This window comes from Carlito syrichta, unplaced genomic scaffold, assembly GCF_000164805.1.
Source record: "Carlito syrichta isolate Samal-C Ts95f unplaced genomic scaffold, Tarsius_syrichta-2.0.1 Scaffold305149, whole genome shotgun sequence".
Taxonomy (NCBI): domain Eukaryota; kingdom Metazoa; phylum Chordata; class Mammalia; order Primates; family Tarsiidae; genus Carlito; species Carlito syrichta.
In genome coordinates, this window is record NW_007249245.1 from 792,099 (window position 1) to 809,996 (window position 17,898).

Sequence of the window (17,898 nt, forward strand, 5' to 3'; positions counted from 1 at the left end):
GGCATCTTTTAAGTGTAGACAGTAAAAAAATCATAATCAATGTAAGTGTCAGCAAAGAGAAACTGAATCCCACAGTAAACTAAGAACAAATATGTTCTAAAGAAAGTATCAGCTAATGTGTGTGGATAGAGTGCCATATTTTAAGGTGTTGTTAGGTAAAAGATTCTCATAAGTTGCATCAAAGCTGATTTGACTTGGATGATGTATAAGGCTTCAAATGATAATCATTTTATATAAATGTTTATAGTTACTAGAAGAGAAATACCTAAATAGAAGTCATATTTTGTGAAGTATAATGCAGTAATGTCCCAAGATGTGACCATTTGTGTTAGAAGACGTTTACTTTTACAAGGAGTTTCATTTAGTGCCTACTTTTACTTGTGAATAACTTTACATCTCAATAGCCACTAAGCCAGTTGACATTTGGTATGAGCCGTCATTTGGTCATCTTATCTTAGTGGTTTATATTATAGTTGGTTAAGTGTTACCTTTAGGAGAAAGACAGATTTACTAGTTTATTATCAGTGATAAACTTTCTGCATTATGTCCCTTATATAATATATTGTTTTAATTGACTTATTTTAGGGTTTTTTGTGAAATAGTGAATCACAGTATGACTGAGCTCTTAAGTGACCCATATGTAGTAGCATAGACAGAGTTTAAGAGCCACACTGTAGGACAATTCATGAAGAGAGACGTTTTGTTAAATTCTGTTACAGTAATTAACGGTATAATAACAAGTAAAGTAAGCATGTCTATGTTAATTGGATTGGTGATGTCTTATATAAGTGGGTATTAGGGTTGGTGCTTAGGGATACAAAGATTTTTTCTATTAAAATTTAAACTTAAGGTAGTTATGATTTAGACATAGCTGTAGGGGAGAGTGCTTTAGGAACAAATTTCACTTGTAAAGCTGGAAAATGGAGAACTTCTAGAAAAAGTTTACTTAGTATTGTACTTTTGACTTTTGTTACTTGAATGTTTGAACTTATTTTAATTTCTCCTTTTTCTTGATATTGAAATAAAATGTCAGTTAGGAATACTTTGTTATAAAACTGACTTTTTTTTCTCCCCCTCTAATACAGAAGCTCCACCATGAGGCGAGGTGGATGGAGGAAGCGAGCTGAAAATGATGGCTGGGAAAAATGGGTGTGTTTTAAAAGAGTAAAAATAACTATATTGAATTGTCTAGGTATTTTTCTTTTTTCTTTATTTATAATGTGGTTTAAGATGCTTTCTAAGTTGTAAATCACTTTAGAAACAAGCTCTTTTAGTTTTCATAATGTATTGGAAGCTTTTAAATGCTTATAAACTTTAACCCCTAAACTTTACTCTCAGGAATTTTATCCTAAGAAATAAATATGCTAGTGTATAAAAATTTATTATATGATGATTTTATTGCAATGTTGCTAATAAATACTGAAAAATAGGAAAACACAAATATCCAATAGTGGGGGATTGGTTACATAAATTGTATATACATAGTGGAACACTGTGCAGTCATTTGTAGCTTTATATTTCTTTTTCTTTTTTTGAGTTGGAGTCTCACTCTGTCGCCCAGACTGGAGTACAGTGGCCACTCCCAGCCACTGCAACCTCGACTTGCTGGGCTCTGGCGATCCTCCTGCCTCAGCCTTCCAAGTAGCTGAAAATACAGGCCCGCGCTACCACACCCGACTAATTTTGTTTTTGATTTATTGTGGAGATGAGGTCTCACCAAGTTGCCCAGGCGGGTCTCGAACCCGCAAGCACAGGCAATCCACCTCAGTCTCCCAAAGCACGGGATTACAGGCTGAGCCACCAAGCCCGGCTAGCTTTATATTTCTTAACCAGAGAAGATAGCCTTGACTAAAATAGCGTATCATAAAGGAATATCAGGTATAACCTGCTTTTTGTAAAACCTCTATGCTCTGAGATATAGAAATAAGCTTTGAAAATAACTCCCCAAAATGTTAATGAATGAGAGCATAGTAATTTTAATTTTTTTCTTTATAGTTTCTATGTTTTCCAAAAAAAATTTTTATATTGAACATAACGTGTTTTTTTTTTTTGAGTTGGAGTCTCACTTTGTCGCCCAGACTGGAGTAGTGGCTGCTCCCGGCCACCGCAGCCTCGACTGCTGGGCTCCGGTGATCCTTCCGCCTCAGCCTTCCAAGTAGCTGGAACTTCAGGCGCGCGCTACCACGCCTGGCTAATTTTTTGATTTATTGTAGAGATGAGGTCTCACCAAGTTGCCCAGGTGGGTCGAACATAAAATATTTGAATAGTGAAAACAATAAAGTCGTTTTCATTTTGGGAAAAAAGGATGTACCAACTTCTAGCCACCTACAACTTTTTTTTTTTTTAACCTCCTCTGGAGTCAGGTCTCACTGTGTGTCACCCAGGCTGTAGTGCGGTGGCATGATCATGGTTCACCTCAACCTTCTGGGCTCAGGTGATCCTTCTGTCTTAGCCTCCTGAGTATACAGCTTTAAATTTAAATATCTAATAATTCAAATCAATCAAGCTTAATTATTTCAAGGTTCAGGAAGAGTGTAGCTAAATTCATAGATCTGTTAAAGTGTTAGCAAAAATAATAATTTTTTTTTTATTCTTTACATGATGGGTGTTACCTAATGAAAGTTAGTACTACCGTCAAATAGATTGGTTAGATCCAGAATTTAGTCACTGGAGCATTCATTATATTCTTAAACCACAAGTATGGAGGGCTGCACTGGTTTGTTGAATTTCTTAATTTTACCAGTAGTAGTTCAACGTAAGTTCCCTATATATAGGAGATAGTGGAAGACAGTTTAAAATATGCTCTTAGAACACTTGTCAAACTTCTCGGGTTTAAACTTTGGTGTAACTTGCTCAATTATGTACATAAGAACGGTATTTTCTGGTATTAAGTTTATTATTATTGACTTGGCTTTTTTCTTTTAAAAGTAACTTTAATTGGCCAGGTGCAGTGGCTCAAGCCTATAATCCCACCACTTTGGGAGGCCGAGGCGAGAGGATTGCCTGAGCCCAGGGATTCAAGACCAGCTTGGGCAACTTGGCGAGACCTAGTCTCTACAATAAATCAAAAAATTAGCTGGGTGTGGTAGCACACGCTTGTAGTTCTAGCTACTTGGAAAGCTGAGACAGAAGAATCGCCTGAACCCAACAGGTCGAGGCTATAGTAGCCATGAGCAAGCCACTGCACACCAATTTGTGCAACAGAGTGAGACTCCAACTCAAAAAAAAAAAGTTACTTTTATCATCATAAGAATATAATAACATTATTAAAAATCGAGTTGACAGAGGGAAAAGTCTTCCTTGATCTATCTGCTTTATTACCTTGCCTTATGGTTCATGTTCATGAGGATATCATTATATCTTGGTCACTAGCACAGAATAAGGTCCTTTTTGTTTAGTTAGTTTTTTTAAAAAAAGAAGAGGGGAAGAAAATGTAACTTTTGTGATTGGTTTACCTTTTCTTTATTTCTAGGGTGGGTATATGGCAGCCAAGGTCCAGAAATTGGAGGAACAGTTTCGATCAGATGCTGCCATGCAGAAGGATGGAACTTCATCTACAATTTTTAGTGGAGTTGCCATCTATGTTAATGGATATACAGGTTAAGTACTTTTTACTTTTTAGGTACCCTGTTCTGGCATGTACTTTTATTAGGATTGACAATGGCTTGTTTGAAAATTCTGTTTGTTCTTGTTTATCAGATTATATATATATATATATATATATATATATATGATTTTAAAATAATAAAAAATAAAATTTTCTGCGCCCAGGTATTCTTCCGCATATCATTTCCATGCTGCTTTTACCTGCCATTTTTATTTTAATTTTTATCAAAACATATAGTTTAAAAAGTCAAATGAGGTTTAATGTAGATCCTCTTGCTTACACGGTTGATTGGGAATTCATCCCACATGAGTGGGGCTTGTGACCTGTGAGTTTCGGTGTAGGGCCATTTCATTGGTAAATCTCCAGCTGTAATTATCCATAGCTCCACACATAGGGGTGTGTGTTTGTGTGAGAAAGAGAGATAGAGAGAAATTTCCCAGAGAAGAATCTTTTGGACTCTTGACTAGAGAAGGGTATAACCAGCATTTTGGTGGCCAAGGAGGAAGGAAAGACCCAGCATTCTCACAGTTTGAGAAGTAGAATTTAACCTTTTTTTTTTTATTATAATGTATCTCTTGCCTACTTACGCCTGTTGTCATTGAATCCAGTAGTCTAGAAGGGTTAGGGTAGTCTTTTTGTTTTGTGAGTGGATGAAGAAATCTGGGGATTCTAATTTGTTGCATGGTTTGAACCATGAGCTTCCAATTATAAAAGACTTATCCACACACTCACTTTTGGAAGTGCCAGTGCCTCTATTTCATGAGTTTCTCTTGGTTTTACTGGCAGCAACCAGGCTCTTCCATAGAGCCAGCTTAGTTCTCTTTCTCTGAATTGCAAAGTCAGCTAGCACTTATCTGTTAGTTATCAGATTTTACTCCTAATGTTTTCTCTCTATTCTTTTGGGGATCCCTCTCCTTTTAATAATTAATATTTTTTGAAGAAAATGGCAGCAAAATTTGTATCAGTCTGTTACATTTATCTTTTTCCACTTCTCAATGCCTCTGGCAATGCCTGCTTATCCCTCAGGGTTCTGTACTTGACTTCCCTGTGATGATCTAATTGTTTTCTTCCTGGTGCAGGTGATTGCTCATACTCCCCCGGAACTATGGCTCATTGAGTGAGTTTTCATCTTAGCATTCACTAAACCTTCTTGTTGCTTCCTGGATAAGAGTATAAGCTACATTTTCACTACTATATCCTCGGTACCTCTGCGGTGACTGGATACAGTCATTCAGGAAATAGTTGTTGAACTAAAGTTAAGTGTTAGGTAACTGGTATATTTGTCTGGTTTAGTGAGAGTAGAGTGTGTTGGTTGTAATTAAGAGTTTTATTAGGCATCATTGACAGTGAATTTAGTCTAAGAATGTTATCTCAAAATACTGCTGGTGCAACTTTAGGAAGTTTGTATGAAGAAAACTTGTGGCCAAATGTGTTGGCTCACACTTATAATCCCAGCACTTTGGGAGGCTGAGGTGAGAGGACTTCCTGAGACCACAGGTTCTAGACTCACTGGGCAACTTGGCGAGACCTCATCTCTACAATAAATCAAAAAATTAGCCAGGCGTGGTGGCATGTGCCTGTAATTCCAGCTACTTGGAAGGCTGAGGGGGGAAGGGTCACCTGAACCTAGCAGGTTGAGGTTGTAGTGACCATGAACGAGCCACTGCACTCTAGCCCAGGGGACAAAGTGAAACTCCCAACTCAAAAAAAAAAAAAAACAACTTTGTAACTTTTCTGCTTAGATATCCTGATGAATTCAAGCTCCATGGACTTTCCTGAGGTGTCCTATAAAAGACTAAATGTTCATAAAAACTAACATTGCTTGTTAATTAACCAGTTACAGAAGTCTTCCAGTACATGAGGGTGGCCTTATTCATATTAAGATGAAGGAAAAGAGATTCTTTGTGTGAGAGAGAAAAGATTTAATATTGTATTCATCACCTCCTTGGTTGAGAATCTGGAATTTTAAATCTGATTTTGTTACTAATTTTTGTGTTACTGTAAGACATTTTTTTATTTGGTCCCATTATTATCTCTATCTTTTTCTTTAGGAAATTGATAATATTTTTGTTCTTGTTATAGTTAGAATTTTGTTATAATTCTACAAATAAAGCTCCATTGTGTTGAATTTCACAGTGACATCCAAATTGCATTATAAAATAACTTAAAAAAAATGTTTTTTTACATGCTGAGCATGGTGGCTCAGTTATCCCAGTACTTTGGTAGGCCGAGGTAAGAGGATTGCCTGAGCCCGGGGGTTCAAGACCAGCCTGGGCAACTTGGTGAGACCTCATTTTTACAATATATCACACACACACACAAAACTAGCCCAGCGTGGTGGCGTGAGTCTGTAGTTCCAGCTACTTGGAATGCTGAGACGGAAGTATCACATAAGCCCAAAAGTCGAGGCTGCAATGGCCGTGAGCTTGCCACTGCACTCTGGCCTGGGTGACAAAAGTGAGACTCCAACTCAAAAAAAATTTTTTTTTCAGCTTTAGTGAATAATTTGCAACTTGATGACTTCTGTGTAATGAATGAGCAAGTAAAGGGTTAACATTTTAGTTACAGTAAGACAAGTAGGGGTGCTGTTTTGTTGTTGATGCTTAACCATGAGCCCCACGGACTTTAATATTCCAATTCTCCAAGTTCTGCCTTAGCCTCTCAGAGCCCCCATCCCTTCCATCCCAATTGGCATTGAACTTGTGCTTAGGGAGAAGATCCCCCCATCTGATACTTTGTCTGCATTGACTCATTCTCTTCCCCACCCCCAAAATGTCTTTTCCTTATTAACTTGTTTGCCTTCTACTTGTTTTTTAAATTAAACTGTTTTTTAAAGATAACTGTATATTCACATGTAGTTGTAAGAAATAATACAGAGTGATACCCATGAACCTTTTACCCAATTTCCCCCAATGGTAACTTCTTATAGACAACTAGGAAACTGACATTGATACAGCTAAGATACAGAACATTTCCTACCAAAAAGATCTTCACTTATTCTTTTACAGCCATACCCGCTTTCCTTCTGCTCTCAGCCTGTGCTTAACCCCTTGCAACCACTAACCTGGTCTCCATTTCTATAATTTTGTCATTTCAAGAATGTTACATAAATAGAACATGAAGTATGTAACTTTGGGATTGGTTTTTTTTTTTTTTAACTTAGCATCAATTCTCTGGAGATTCATCAGAGTCATTGCCTTTTTATTGCTGAGTAGCATTTCATAGTGTGGATGTGCCACAGTTTGTTAACCATTCGCCCACTAAAGGGGCATATGGGTCATTTTCTGGTTTGGGCTATGAACATTTTTATACAAGTTGTGTGTGAATATAAGAGTACAATTGTTAGGTCATGTGATAGTTACATTATTAGTTTTATAAGAACTGTTAACCATAGTGACTACAATTTTATATTCCCATTAGCAGTCCATGTGTAGTAATTCACTTTCTTTGCATCTTTGCCAGCATGTAGTATTTTTTATTTTATCCATTTTAATAGATGTGTTGTGGTATCTCACTGTGGTTTTAATTTGCATTTGCCTTTTGGCTAAAAATGTTGAACATCTTTTCATGTATTTGCCATCTTTGCATCATCTTTGGTGAAATGTCTGTTTATGTTTTTTGCTCATTTTCTAACTGGTTTGTTTGAGTTTTGAGAGTTCTTTATGTATTCTAGGTACTACTTCTTTGTCATACAAATATTTTCTCCTCGTCTGTAGCTTGGCGTTCATCCTCTTGACATGGTCTTTTGCAGAGCAAAAATTTTTAATTTTGATGAGGTCTAATTTATGAATCTTTCCTTTTGTGGATTGTGCTTTCAAGTCTAAAGATTCCTTGCTTAGTATCAAATCCCAAAGATTGTCTCTTGTTTTTTTTTCCCTAAAAATTTTAGCTTTGTGTTTTACATTTAAGTTATATCCATTAAACCTGTGAATAAATTTGTGGAGTATTGACATCTTTGCTGTGTTGAGTTTTCTAGTCTACAGACCTTCCATCTCATTTTATTCTGCTTTAGCTGATTGAACAGATATATTTGGATGCCGCTTGTGTGTTAGGAACTATGTTTGAAAAGATGGCAGTTGATGGAGAATGTGGATTTTGTGATGAAAAAGTAATCTCTGAGAGCTAGACATGAGCAGAGGAAAAAGAGTGACAACACAGAAGAAAAGAAGCAATTGCTTTTGAGAGTTGGAGTGAATACTTCATAAAGGAATGGACATTTTTAGCTGGATCTAAGCTAAATAGGCATTATATAAATGAAATGGGTAAAGGCATTCTTGTCCTAATACAAACATACATTTTCACCCTTACATTCTCTAATTTTAGTCAGAAACTTACTCTGTTCTAGATTTGTCTTTTTACTTTTGCAGGTCTATATTTCTTTTTGTTCCTTTACCTCTAATGAAAAGCTCCTTACCTCTTTCCCTTCTGTGAACTAGAATTATTTTCATTCATTAAAACCCAGATAAAATTAGATGTTACCTCCTTCCTTATCTAAGCCAGTCATTGTATTTAAATTTTGTAGCACTATTGCGAGAAACGTTTATCACCTGAGTTTTGTATTGGATTGTCAGTTCTTATTTGTATATTAAGCTCTTGGGAGTCTGGTAACCGCTTGATAAACATGGATTAGAGATAATACCTCAAGACCTTAAATCTGCTGTTCGTTTGCTTCCCTGAGTCTTCGTCATTTGGGTGTCTGCTCAGATGCTGCCTCTTCAGAGACCTTTCCTCACTACCCGTCTCTAAAATATGTTCTTTTGCCCTCCAGTCACTCTCTGACCCCTTACCCAGCTTTCTCTTCATTGCATTTATTTGCACCTGAACTGAACATTTGTATGACATTATTTTCTCTCTCCCCACTGGAATACAAATATTACCATGTGGCACAGACTTGAATCTTACTCATTGTTGTATCTGCAGTGCCTACGATCTTGCCCGGCACATTGTAGATGCTCAGCACATATTAATTAAGTAAATGAATAAATAGGAAGGTTTTGTATTTGTGCATCAGAATGTTGAAATATTTTCACTCCTCTGCTAATTCAACTCAGTCTTCATTTTTCTTTCTCTCTCTCTCCTTTTTTTTTGAGTAGAAATCTCACTGACTATCACTCAGGCTAGAGTGCAGTGGTACCTCACGGCCATTGCATCCTTGACCTGCTGGGATCAGGTGATCCATCTGCCTCAGCCTTCCAAGTAGCTGGAACTGCAGGCATACACCACCATGACTGGCTAATTTTTTTTTTCTTTTTTAATTGTAGAGATGAGTTCTCACCAAGTTGCCCTGGCTGGTCTTGAACCCCTGGACTCAGGCAGTCCTATCACCTCGGCCTCCCAACACGCTGGGATTACAGGCGAGAGCCTCCATGCCTGGCTCTTTTTTTCAGTAACTTTAGGGAGTACACAATAATTTTTGGTTGGGGCTTTGAGTGTACCTACCACCCCTGTGCACGTTGCAATTTAAATTAGGTTTTTAATAAGAAGTGGGCCACATTCTAGGCCTACCGAATTGTAATCTCTGGGAGAGGCCCTGGGTGTTTTCATTTTTGTGAAAGCTTCCCAGGTGAATAAATGCCTCAAACTTATTGGACAATAATCACACTTTTCTGTGGGTTTAGATCAGGACAGTTAATATGGAAAGAGGGGGTATTCTGATTATTTCTAGTATCTTCACTATGTAGATAAAATACTAGGTCTAGTGACTTTGGTAGAGTTTACAAAATGAAACGAGAACTAGCAAGTGTAACAGACTCACATTTCAAGTAATAGGGATTTGTTTAAAAATTTACCACTTACATTGATGTTTTCTGAACATAGGAATGTGGTGATTTAGGAGAGGAGTTCATTTAATGTTGACAAATGTTAAGTTTTTGGAAGCAACTGCCTTCCAGAAGTTCTTTTCTGTAGATACATACATATTTCCTTCCATTTCCTTGAGGTTCTGATCTTGTAAATCAGAGATGGAGCACTCTAACCTCTCATGTGGGAGAGGACTTAACTGTATTAATTTATGCCACTTCCTGTAATTTTGCTGTGTTATTTGCATGTGGTAGTTACTTTAAAAATTTGTTGTAGCCTTTTGAAACTTTTCTTCAGTTTGTGTTTGTTTGGTTCAGTGTATGTGGCTTTTAGTTGATTCGGTAACTATGTTGGTTGGTAAGTCAGCGGTAGTTAGGCTTGAGAGGAGTCAAGAGAGTAAGTGTGGATACTGGAGAAAGAGTGATGGACAGGAGTCCCAAGACAGAAGAGTATGTACAATGAGTTTTCTCTGTTTCTTCAGTAACCATATAAAATATCTTTTCTACTTCATAGGATTGTGATACTCACATGAAGTAATGAAATAATGAAGGTCCTGCTATGGGAGGGCTAAAGGAGTCGTAAGCAGCCATTAGCCTTGCTTCTTTCTACCATTTATATGTCACAGCCAACATGGAATCAAGTTCTTTAGATATGCCAGATGCAATGGTGCACATGCTGAATGTTTTCTCGAGCTTTATCTAGGAAAGCTTTTGTACAGGATTGAAAAATTTTGTTTATAGAATTTGTTTTAACTGAACAAAATGAGCCTACCGCATGAAAGTGCTCTTCATATAACTATTTTGGTGTGATGTGGTAGCATTTGCTGTGGTGAAATTTCACTTGTAGAGCTTTAGACATAAGTGTGGCCTGAATTATAGTTCTCTGTAGGCATATGCCTTTTACTGTAAAAGTATGCTTTCAGTTGTCTGTTGCTTACTATGATTGGTTTTAGTTAATCCCTAAATTTAGTTGCACATAGAATGTTCTGTAAAATAAAACTCCAGTAGAATTATTGTGGATTATAATATAAACATTGCTTCAAAAGACATGTTAGTATCCTGGAGTGCCTTCATTTCCATTAGGAACATTCATCATTTTGCATGAGAAGTGCTGCTAAATAGTTTGAATTTTTAGAATGTCAAACTCTCCTTGCACTGGTGATGGGTCTTTCAAACCTAATATTTTGTTCTTGTTTGTACCATTTGCTACTAACCAGCACTTTGCTACAGAAAGTTATTTGATTTAAATTTTATTTTCCCTCCAATTATCTGCCTTAAGAAGCAAGTGGGACTTGCTAAAATGATGATGAAAAATACTGACTGACATATCAGAATAGTGACATGATTTGGAGGATAGAATTTCCCTGAATCTAGTTTTGCTTTTTTCTTTTCTTGCTTCTTGGCAGTACGTCAAAGACATTCTTGAAAGAGTATACCCTGAAGGGTGAGCAAGAAGAAAAGGATCTGAATGAGGGCTTATGGATTGAAAAAGTTGGCCTGGCTTGGTGGCTCAGCCTGTAATCCTAGCACTTAGGGAGGCGAGTGGATTGCCTGAGCCCGCAGGTTCGAGACTATCCTGGGCAACTTGGCGAGACCTCATCTCTACAATAAATCAAATATTAGCCGGGCGTGGTAGTGCTCGCCTATAGTTCTGGCTACTTGGAAGACAGGCGGAAGGCTTGCCGGAGCCCAGCAGGTCACCGCTGGGGTGGCTGTGAGTGTGCCACTGCACTCCAGCCTGGGCGACAGAGTGAGACTCAAAAAAAAAAAAAGAAAAAGAAAAAAGTTAGTGGTTTATGGGTAGAGAGCAGCCTCAGTGCTGGAGAGCCTTCTTCCTTCCTGCTTTGGGCTAAGAGATGGTAAAAATATTCCAATATTATTGGCAATAACTGACATATAATTCTTACTATATACAAGGTACTTTTCTCAGTAATTTATAGTTTTTAGCTCTTTTAATTCCCACAAAAGCCCTCTAAGGCACTGTTGTTATTCCAGTTTACATCTGGGGAAACTGAGGTTCTAGAAAGTTAGGTAACTTGCCTGAGGGCCACAGAGCTAGCAAGCGATAGAGGTAGGATTTGAACTCAGTCCTGGTTTGGAGTATGTGCTCTTAGTATGTTGTGTAACATCTCTAATTTGTGGGTGAATGAACGAATGTTTTGAGATTCAAAGTATTGATACTACTTGCACTCTAATTTTTCTAGAGGGATAGACTCCAGACTGGAGCCTCTGATATCTTGAGGATGTTAATTAATTTAGCAAATGCTTAATGAGCACCTGCTTTGTGCTAGGGGTATGAAAGTGCATGACAGATAAGGTTCCTGCCCATAGGGAGGATATGTTACAGGGGGAATCTGACAAACAAGTAAACAAACAGACAAGATAATTTCAATTTCAAATTATGAGTTAAAAAGAAAATTCACTGGTATAGTACCTTGCAGGAATGGGGTCCATAGGCAGTGTGTCACACAACAATCAATGCCATACAGCAGGGGTTCCCATCCCCACAGCCACGGACTAGTATTGGTTTGTGGACCAGGCTGTTTGGAACCAGGCTGCATAGCAAGAGGTGAGCAGCAGGTGAGCAAAGCTTCATTTGTATTTACAGCTGCTCCCCATTACTCCTATTACTGCCTGAGTTCCACCTCCTGTCAGATTAGCAACAGCATTAGGTTCTCATAGAAGTGTGAACCCTGTTATGAGTATGTGAGGAATCTAAATTGCATGCTTCTTGTGGGGATCTAATGTCTGGCAATCTGAAGTGGAGCTTGAGGTAGTGATGCTAACGCTGGGGATTGGCTGCAAATACAGATGAACATTAGCAGTGAGGTTTGCCTGCACAGAGACCATAATCAATCAGTTGCTTGCAGACTCAGAACCCTGTCACTTGAGTGGCAAATGAGTTGACATACTTCAGTTGTACAACTGCATCTGGTGGCAGGCTTTAAGTCAGAATCCGACACTTATTTTAGTTGAAAATAAATAAATAAATAAGCCCACTTGTTCATGCCTCTTTTTATGATGAGTTGTATAATTATTTCATTATATATTACAATGTAATAATAATAGAAATAAAGTGCACAATAAATGTTATACACTTGATTCATCCCGAAACCATCCATTCCTCCCCTGGTCTGTGGAAAAATTGTCTTCCATGAAACTGGTCCCTGATGACAAAAAGGTTGGGGACCACTGATAAAGGTTTCATGGTGTTGAGAACTAGCTCCCGAATGTTTTCTTTCAAATTAACACCACATCTTCTGAATTAAAGGAGAGTGGTAAACATAGAAATGAGTGTATTATGCAAATCTGAAGTGATTGTAGTCTCTTAAACTTATAATAAGGGAGTATGTTCTACTACTGAAGAAATAGAACTAGAGAGAAATACAGTTAAAAAAAAGGGGGGTAGCCACCAGCTATGATGCATACCAGCCTTTAGCATGCTGGGCTGTTCAGGCTGGTGGAGTTGTCCCTTCTGGTGGAGTGGAACTGTTGACAGTTCTGTTTTGGTCCATGCCACCATGTGCCAGCCTATGTATATTTTTCCTCTTCCTTTATTTTTTTGTAATATTTAAGTTATATATATTATTTGAAAGGAGTTTCTAATGTGATCATAGTTAATAATAATAGTTTTCATATTGAGAGTTTTCTGTGTGCCAGACTTACTTATTTTTGATTTGGAGTCTCACTTTGTGGCCGAGGGTGGAGTGTGTGTGGCATACTCACAGCCACCCCAGTGTCGATCTACTAGTCTCCGGTGATCCTTCCTCCTCAAACTTCCAAGTAGCCTGAACTACAGGCATGTGCTACTACGCCTAGCTAATTTTTGAATTATTGTAGAGACAAGGTCTCAACAAGTTGCCTGGGCTGGTCTGGAATGCGCGGGTACAGGCAATCCACTTGTCTCGGCCTCCCAAAGTGCTGGGATTACAGGCTGAGCCACCGAGCCTGGTGTCAGATTTATTTCATTGTTTGAGCTTTATTTGTTTATTTATAAAGAGGAGAAAACCTAGAGGAGTTAAGTAACTTGTCCAAAGTCACATAACTAAAGAATGTTAAAGCCAAGATTAAACCCAGATCAACCTGACACTGTAGTTTGTGATCTTATTTTTTTTAACTGGTTTTTATGGTTCACTTCACACTGAAGAATATTTAGAGCTTTCAGAATTGGACTTCAAAGAGCCTTCTTAATATCATCCAGTAGAAGGACAATGAGCTCCCCTGGTTTTACAGTTCCAAATTTCTAGGGTAATTAGGTTTTGAAGAACAACTAGTAGAGGGGAGAGTGCTATATGAGTATGTGTATACAAAGTTAATGCGTTCCTGATAGATCTTTAGCTAAGTAGAGGATAGCCAACTATTTTCTATTTAAATCATTTAATAGAATTAGAATTAATTTAGGAAAATCATAAATCAACTTGGAAAGTAATTTTTTAGGTTTCTTTGCTTTTTATTTGATTTGCTATCCATATTAATGCATTGTAATCTAACCTTTAATTTGGTACTTTTCACTATTATTTTATAAGGCCAGTCAGGTTCTTTTTTTTTTTTTTTTTTGAGTTGGAGTCTTACTCTGTCGTCCAGAGTGGAGTGCAGTGGCACTCTCACGGCCACCCCAGTGTCTACCTGCTGGGCTCCAGTGATCCTTACACCTCGTCCTTCCAAGTAACCGAACTACAGGCACGTTTGATCATGCCTGACTATTTTTGATTTATTGTAGAGACGAGAGCTTGCCAAGTTGCCTGGGGCTGGTCTTGAACCCACGGGCTCAGGCAATACACTTGCCTCGGCCTCCCAAAGTGCTGAGATTACAGGCTGAGCCACTGAGCCTGGCAGCTTCTTTAATATTAGAGAAAGAAAGCAAACTACAGTTTTGTAACTGCCTAGCTGTTTAACTTCCACTTCTATTTTACATTAATTCATTCTGATGCTGCAGCTTAATTTTTGTGATCTTAAACCCCTGAAAACCTTCCATTACAAATTTTGCATTCATTTTATTTTAAAGAATGTTTTTAACTCTATTACACTGTCCAATATGATAGCTAATAGTTGCATGTATTAAGCTCTTTAACCATTTGCACTCGGATGTCCCCTCTGAGAAGACATCATCCCTCTAAGAAACCACTTGATTGTCTACTCTAAAGGGACATAAAGAGATTGCTGGTGATTATGCAGGACATGCCATGCAAATTTTTCAAAAATGTATGTTTCCTTGAAGTTTACCATTCAAATTGCACAAAAAAGTAAATAAACAGATGAAATATATACTGAGATATACATTAAAATATCAAGCATTGTTACATAGAAAGAGAATGTATGAAATGCTTTCACAGTGGTAAACAGACTGGACAATAAGTTATGTATTATTAATGTTGGAGGAAGAGAATGAGACTGCATTGTCTGCTCAAATATGAAAACACCAGTTGAAACACATCAGACAAATTACTATTGCACAATATGTATCAGTGAACCTGCAATGCATTACCACATGTTAGAAAAATATAAGATATAAAATTTTGATTTTTTTAAAGTCCTATACAAGTTTCTCAATGTCTAAAATTCCATTATAAGCTAAATATTACAATAAGATAATTGGTTCCAATGCTATACTATTTAATATGAAGTGATTTGTTTTTCACATTTTGTAAAAAAAAAAAAAAAAGAGGTCCAGTTGCTAGTAGGTGATCTGCAAGATGTCTCTGAGTGCAGAGGGTTAAATATGGCTAGTTTAAATTGAGACGTGTTGTAAATGTAAAAAACATGCTGGATTCTAAAGACTTAAGAAAAAAAGTGAGTATCCCAATTTGTAAAATACTGATTACATGTTGAAATAGTAGTTTAGGTTAAATCCAATCTTATTAAAATTAATGTACCTTCTTTTTACTGTTTTTACTGTTTGTTTTTATTTAAATGGTCTGACTGCCGCCTTTTGTCTGGAGCTGAACCCTTTTTACTGTTAATCGGGCTATTAGAAACTTTCAAATTATATAGCAAGAGTGCCAAAAAAATGTATACACCTTTTTTTTTTGTTTTGAGTTGGAGTCTCACTCTGTTGCCCAGGCTGGAAGGCAGTGGCATGCTCATGACCACCCCAGTGTTGACCTGTTGGGCTCAGGCAATCCTTCCGCCTCAGCTTTCCAAGTAGCCGGAACTACAGGCGTACACTACCATGGCCGGCTAATTGTATACACATTTTAAGAGGTATTCACCATAATCAGAAGTGTCGAGATGCTGATGGTAACCACTTGGAGCACCTCTTGTAATTGCCCAAGTCAAATGTGCCCAAGTCATCTTATTATTACAATTATAATACAGTTTTTCTTTCTTTCTTAAAATGTGTATGCATATTTTTGGTATCTCCTGTATGCGGCTTGCATTTGTGGTTTGTATTATATCTCTATTGAACAGTGCCAACATGTGTAATTAGTAATGTCAAAATCTAAGCTGTAAGAGTTAGATAAACCTGGCATATACATGTATGTATATGTTTTTAGTTGTTTCTCTCTAAAGACTAAAATTCACTAGTCAGACAGTTATGATAAAAATGTTTATTTAAATACTTGGACCTATATTGTTTGGGTTTAAGGAAAAGCTGTTGATAACAAAGTAGATACAGAAACCTCCTGTGAAAACTTTCCCTTTGGGTACAGCTGTTGCTAGGGGAGGTGTGATTTAGAGCATTCATTAGAATGATAGGTGAAAGAAACAGAAAAGTGATTTGTTTAATGAGATATACTAGTAGTACAGGTCATAACATAACTTTTAGTGAATCAGATTTATTTTGAAGAGTACAGTATAAATCACATTGATTCTTTAGTATATTTTCTTAAAATGTTTCTGATATTTGAGATGTTTGTGATACTTTTCTATAGTTTTATTAAGAATGAAATAATTTGAAGCAAAATTGAAAAAAAATGGTGTTTCTTGGTCTGCAGTATTTTTTGTAATGCCAAACTTTATTTTTTGGCTTTGATGCAGTTTTATATTTGGGAACTTGATAAGGTAAACTATTTGATAAAGTTTTAAGATATTTTCTTAAAATTATTAAGCTTTATGGGAGTGAAGTCTAGCAATAAGTCCTACAGTAAGTCTACTTACAGTATGAGTAATTTATTTATCTGACTACTCTTGTATTACTCTGAAGGAGTTGAAGGATTGGTCTTTGTAAAGTGATGCTTAAAATGAGTTTATAGTTGTTCATTGTTTGAAACTTAAGATACCAATATCAAGGTCATGTACTAAAATATAGTAAAAAAATTAAAAAATATTTGTTCTGTTTTCAGTATATTTGTTTCATTACTTGAGGTCTCTATTTGCTCTGCTAGCCTTTTCTTAGCAGTAGATGATTTTTTATGTTTTATGTTATATAGATGATTTTATCTGGCAGCCAGGGGAAGAGTTTGTGCTAAAGCAGTATAGCTTTCTCTTTTTGTGATTTACCTCCCAGCTTTGTTTACTGGCAACACAGCCAAGGAGAAACTGAACCAGTGATGTCCTTGAAATTGGCCTATTTAAGGGATTATTCACTAGTGTTCTGCTTTCTTATACATAAAACTCTTAATATACTTTCATATTAATTTTACAGATCCTTCTGCTGAGGAATTGAGAAAGCTAATGATGTTGCATGGAGGACAGTACCATGTGTATTACTCCAGATCCAAAACAACACATATTATTGCCACAAATCTTCCCAATGCCAAAATTAAAGAATTAAAGGGGGAAAAAGTAATTCGACCTGAATGGATTGTGGAAAGGTAAGCTTAATTTTAAAAATTCATTTAATTAAATAATAAGTTATTTAAAAATTAGATTACTTTTTAAACATATTTTTTATTTTAAAATTGTGGGGTACAGTTAAGGGTTAGGTATACAAATATGCATTGTGCAGGTACCCTTGTTGATGAGGTGTGCCCCGCCGCGATCCCCAGAGAGATATTGACTACCTTTAATCCACCTTCCTTCCCCTTCCTACCCCCCATAGTTTCCCGCCACAGTCAATCCTTTTCTTACAGTATTACGATAGTTGTTCAAGGTCCACTGATGAATGAGAACATGTGATACTCAGATCTTTGCTTCTGTGAGAGATCACTCAGTATTATAAACTCGAGTTCCATCCAGGTTGCTGTGAAATTCATGATTTTATTCTTTTTTATGGCTGCGTAATATTCCATTGTGTATCTGTACCACATTTTTTTAATCCAGTCCTCTTTTGATGGACAGCATGGTTGGTTCCATGATCTTGCTATTGTGAACAATGCAGCGATAAACATACATGTGCAGGTATCTTTTTTATAGAGTGATTTGAGTTCTTCATGGTATATTCCCAGTATGGGGATTGCGGGGTTATATGGAAGGTCAATTTTTAGAGCTTTTGGGAATCGCCACACTGATTTCCACAGAGGCTGCACTAGTTTACACTCCCACCAACAGTGCAGAAGTGTTCCCTTTTCACCACATCCTCTCCAGCATCTGTTATTTTTTGAGTTATTGATA

At 37.0% G+C, this 17,898-nt stretch overlaps 1 protein-coding gene across 4 annotated transcripts in view; it reads left to right on the plus strand.

Annotated features, from left to right (window-relative positions):
- The first annotated feature begins 1,085 nt into the window (after positions 1 to 1,085).
- Positions 1,086 to 17,898, plus strand: part of REV1 (REV1, DNA directed polymerase) — a 65,993-nt gene continuing 49,180 nt past the window's right edge. For 2 of the 4 annotated variants that reach the window (XM_021714014.1, XM_021714013.1), the window contains exons 1-3: positions 1,086 to 1,149; positions 3,473 to 3,599; positions 16,991 to 17,159. Coding sequence is in view for 2 of the 4 variants with exons in the window: in XM_008061214.1 (XP_008059405.1) it covers positions 1,096 to 1,149; positions 3,473 to 3,599; positions 16,991 to 17,159 (350 nt within the window). In the remaining 2 variants the exon portion in view is untranslated. The remainder of the gene's footprint in view (positions 1,150 to 3,472; positions 3,600 to 16,990; positions 17,160 to 17,898) is intronic. The other 2 variants (XM_008061214.1, XM_021714012.1) reach the window with 2 other exon arrangements.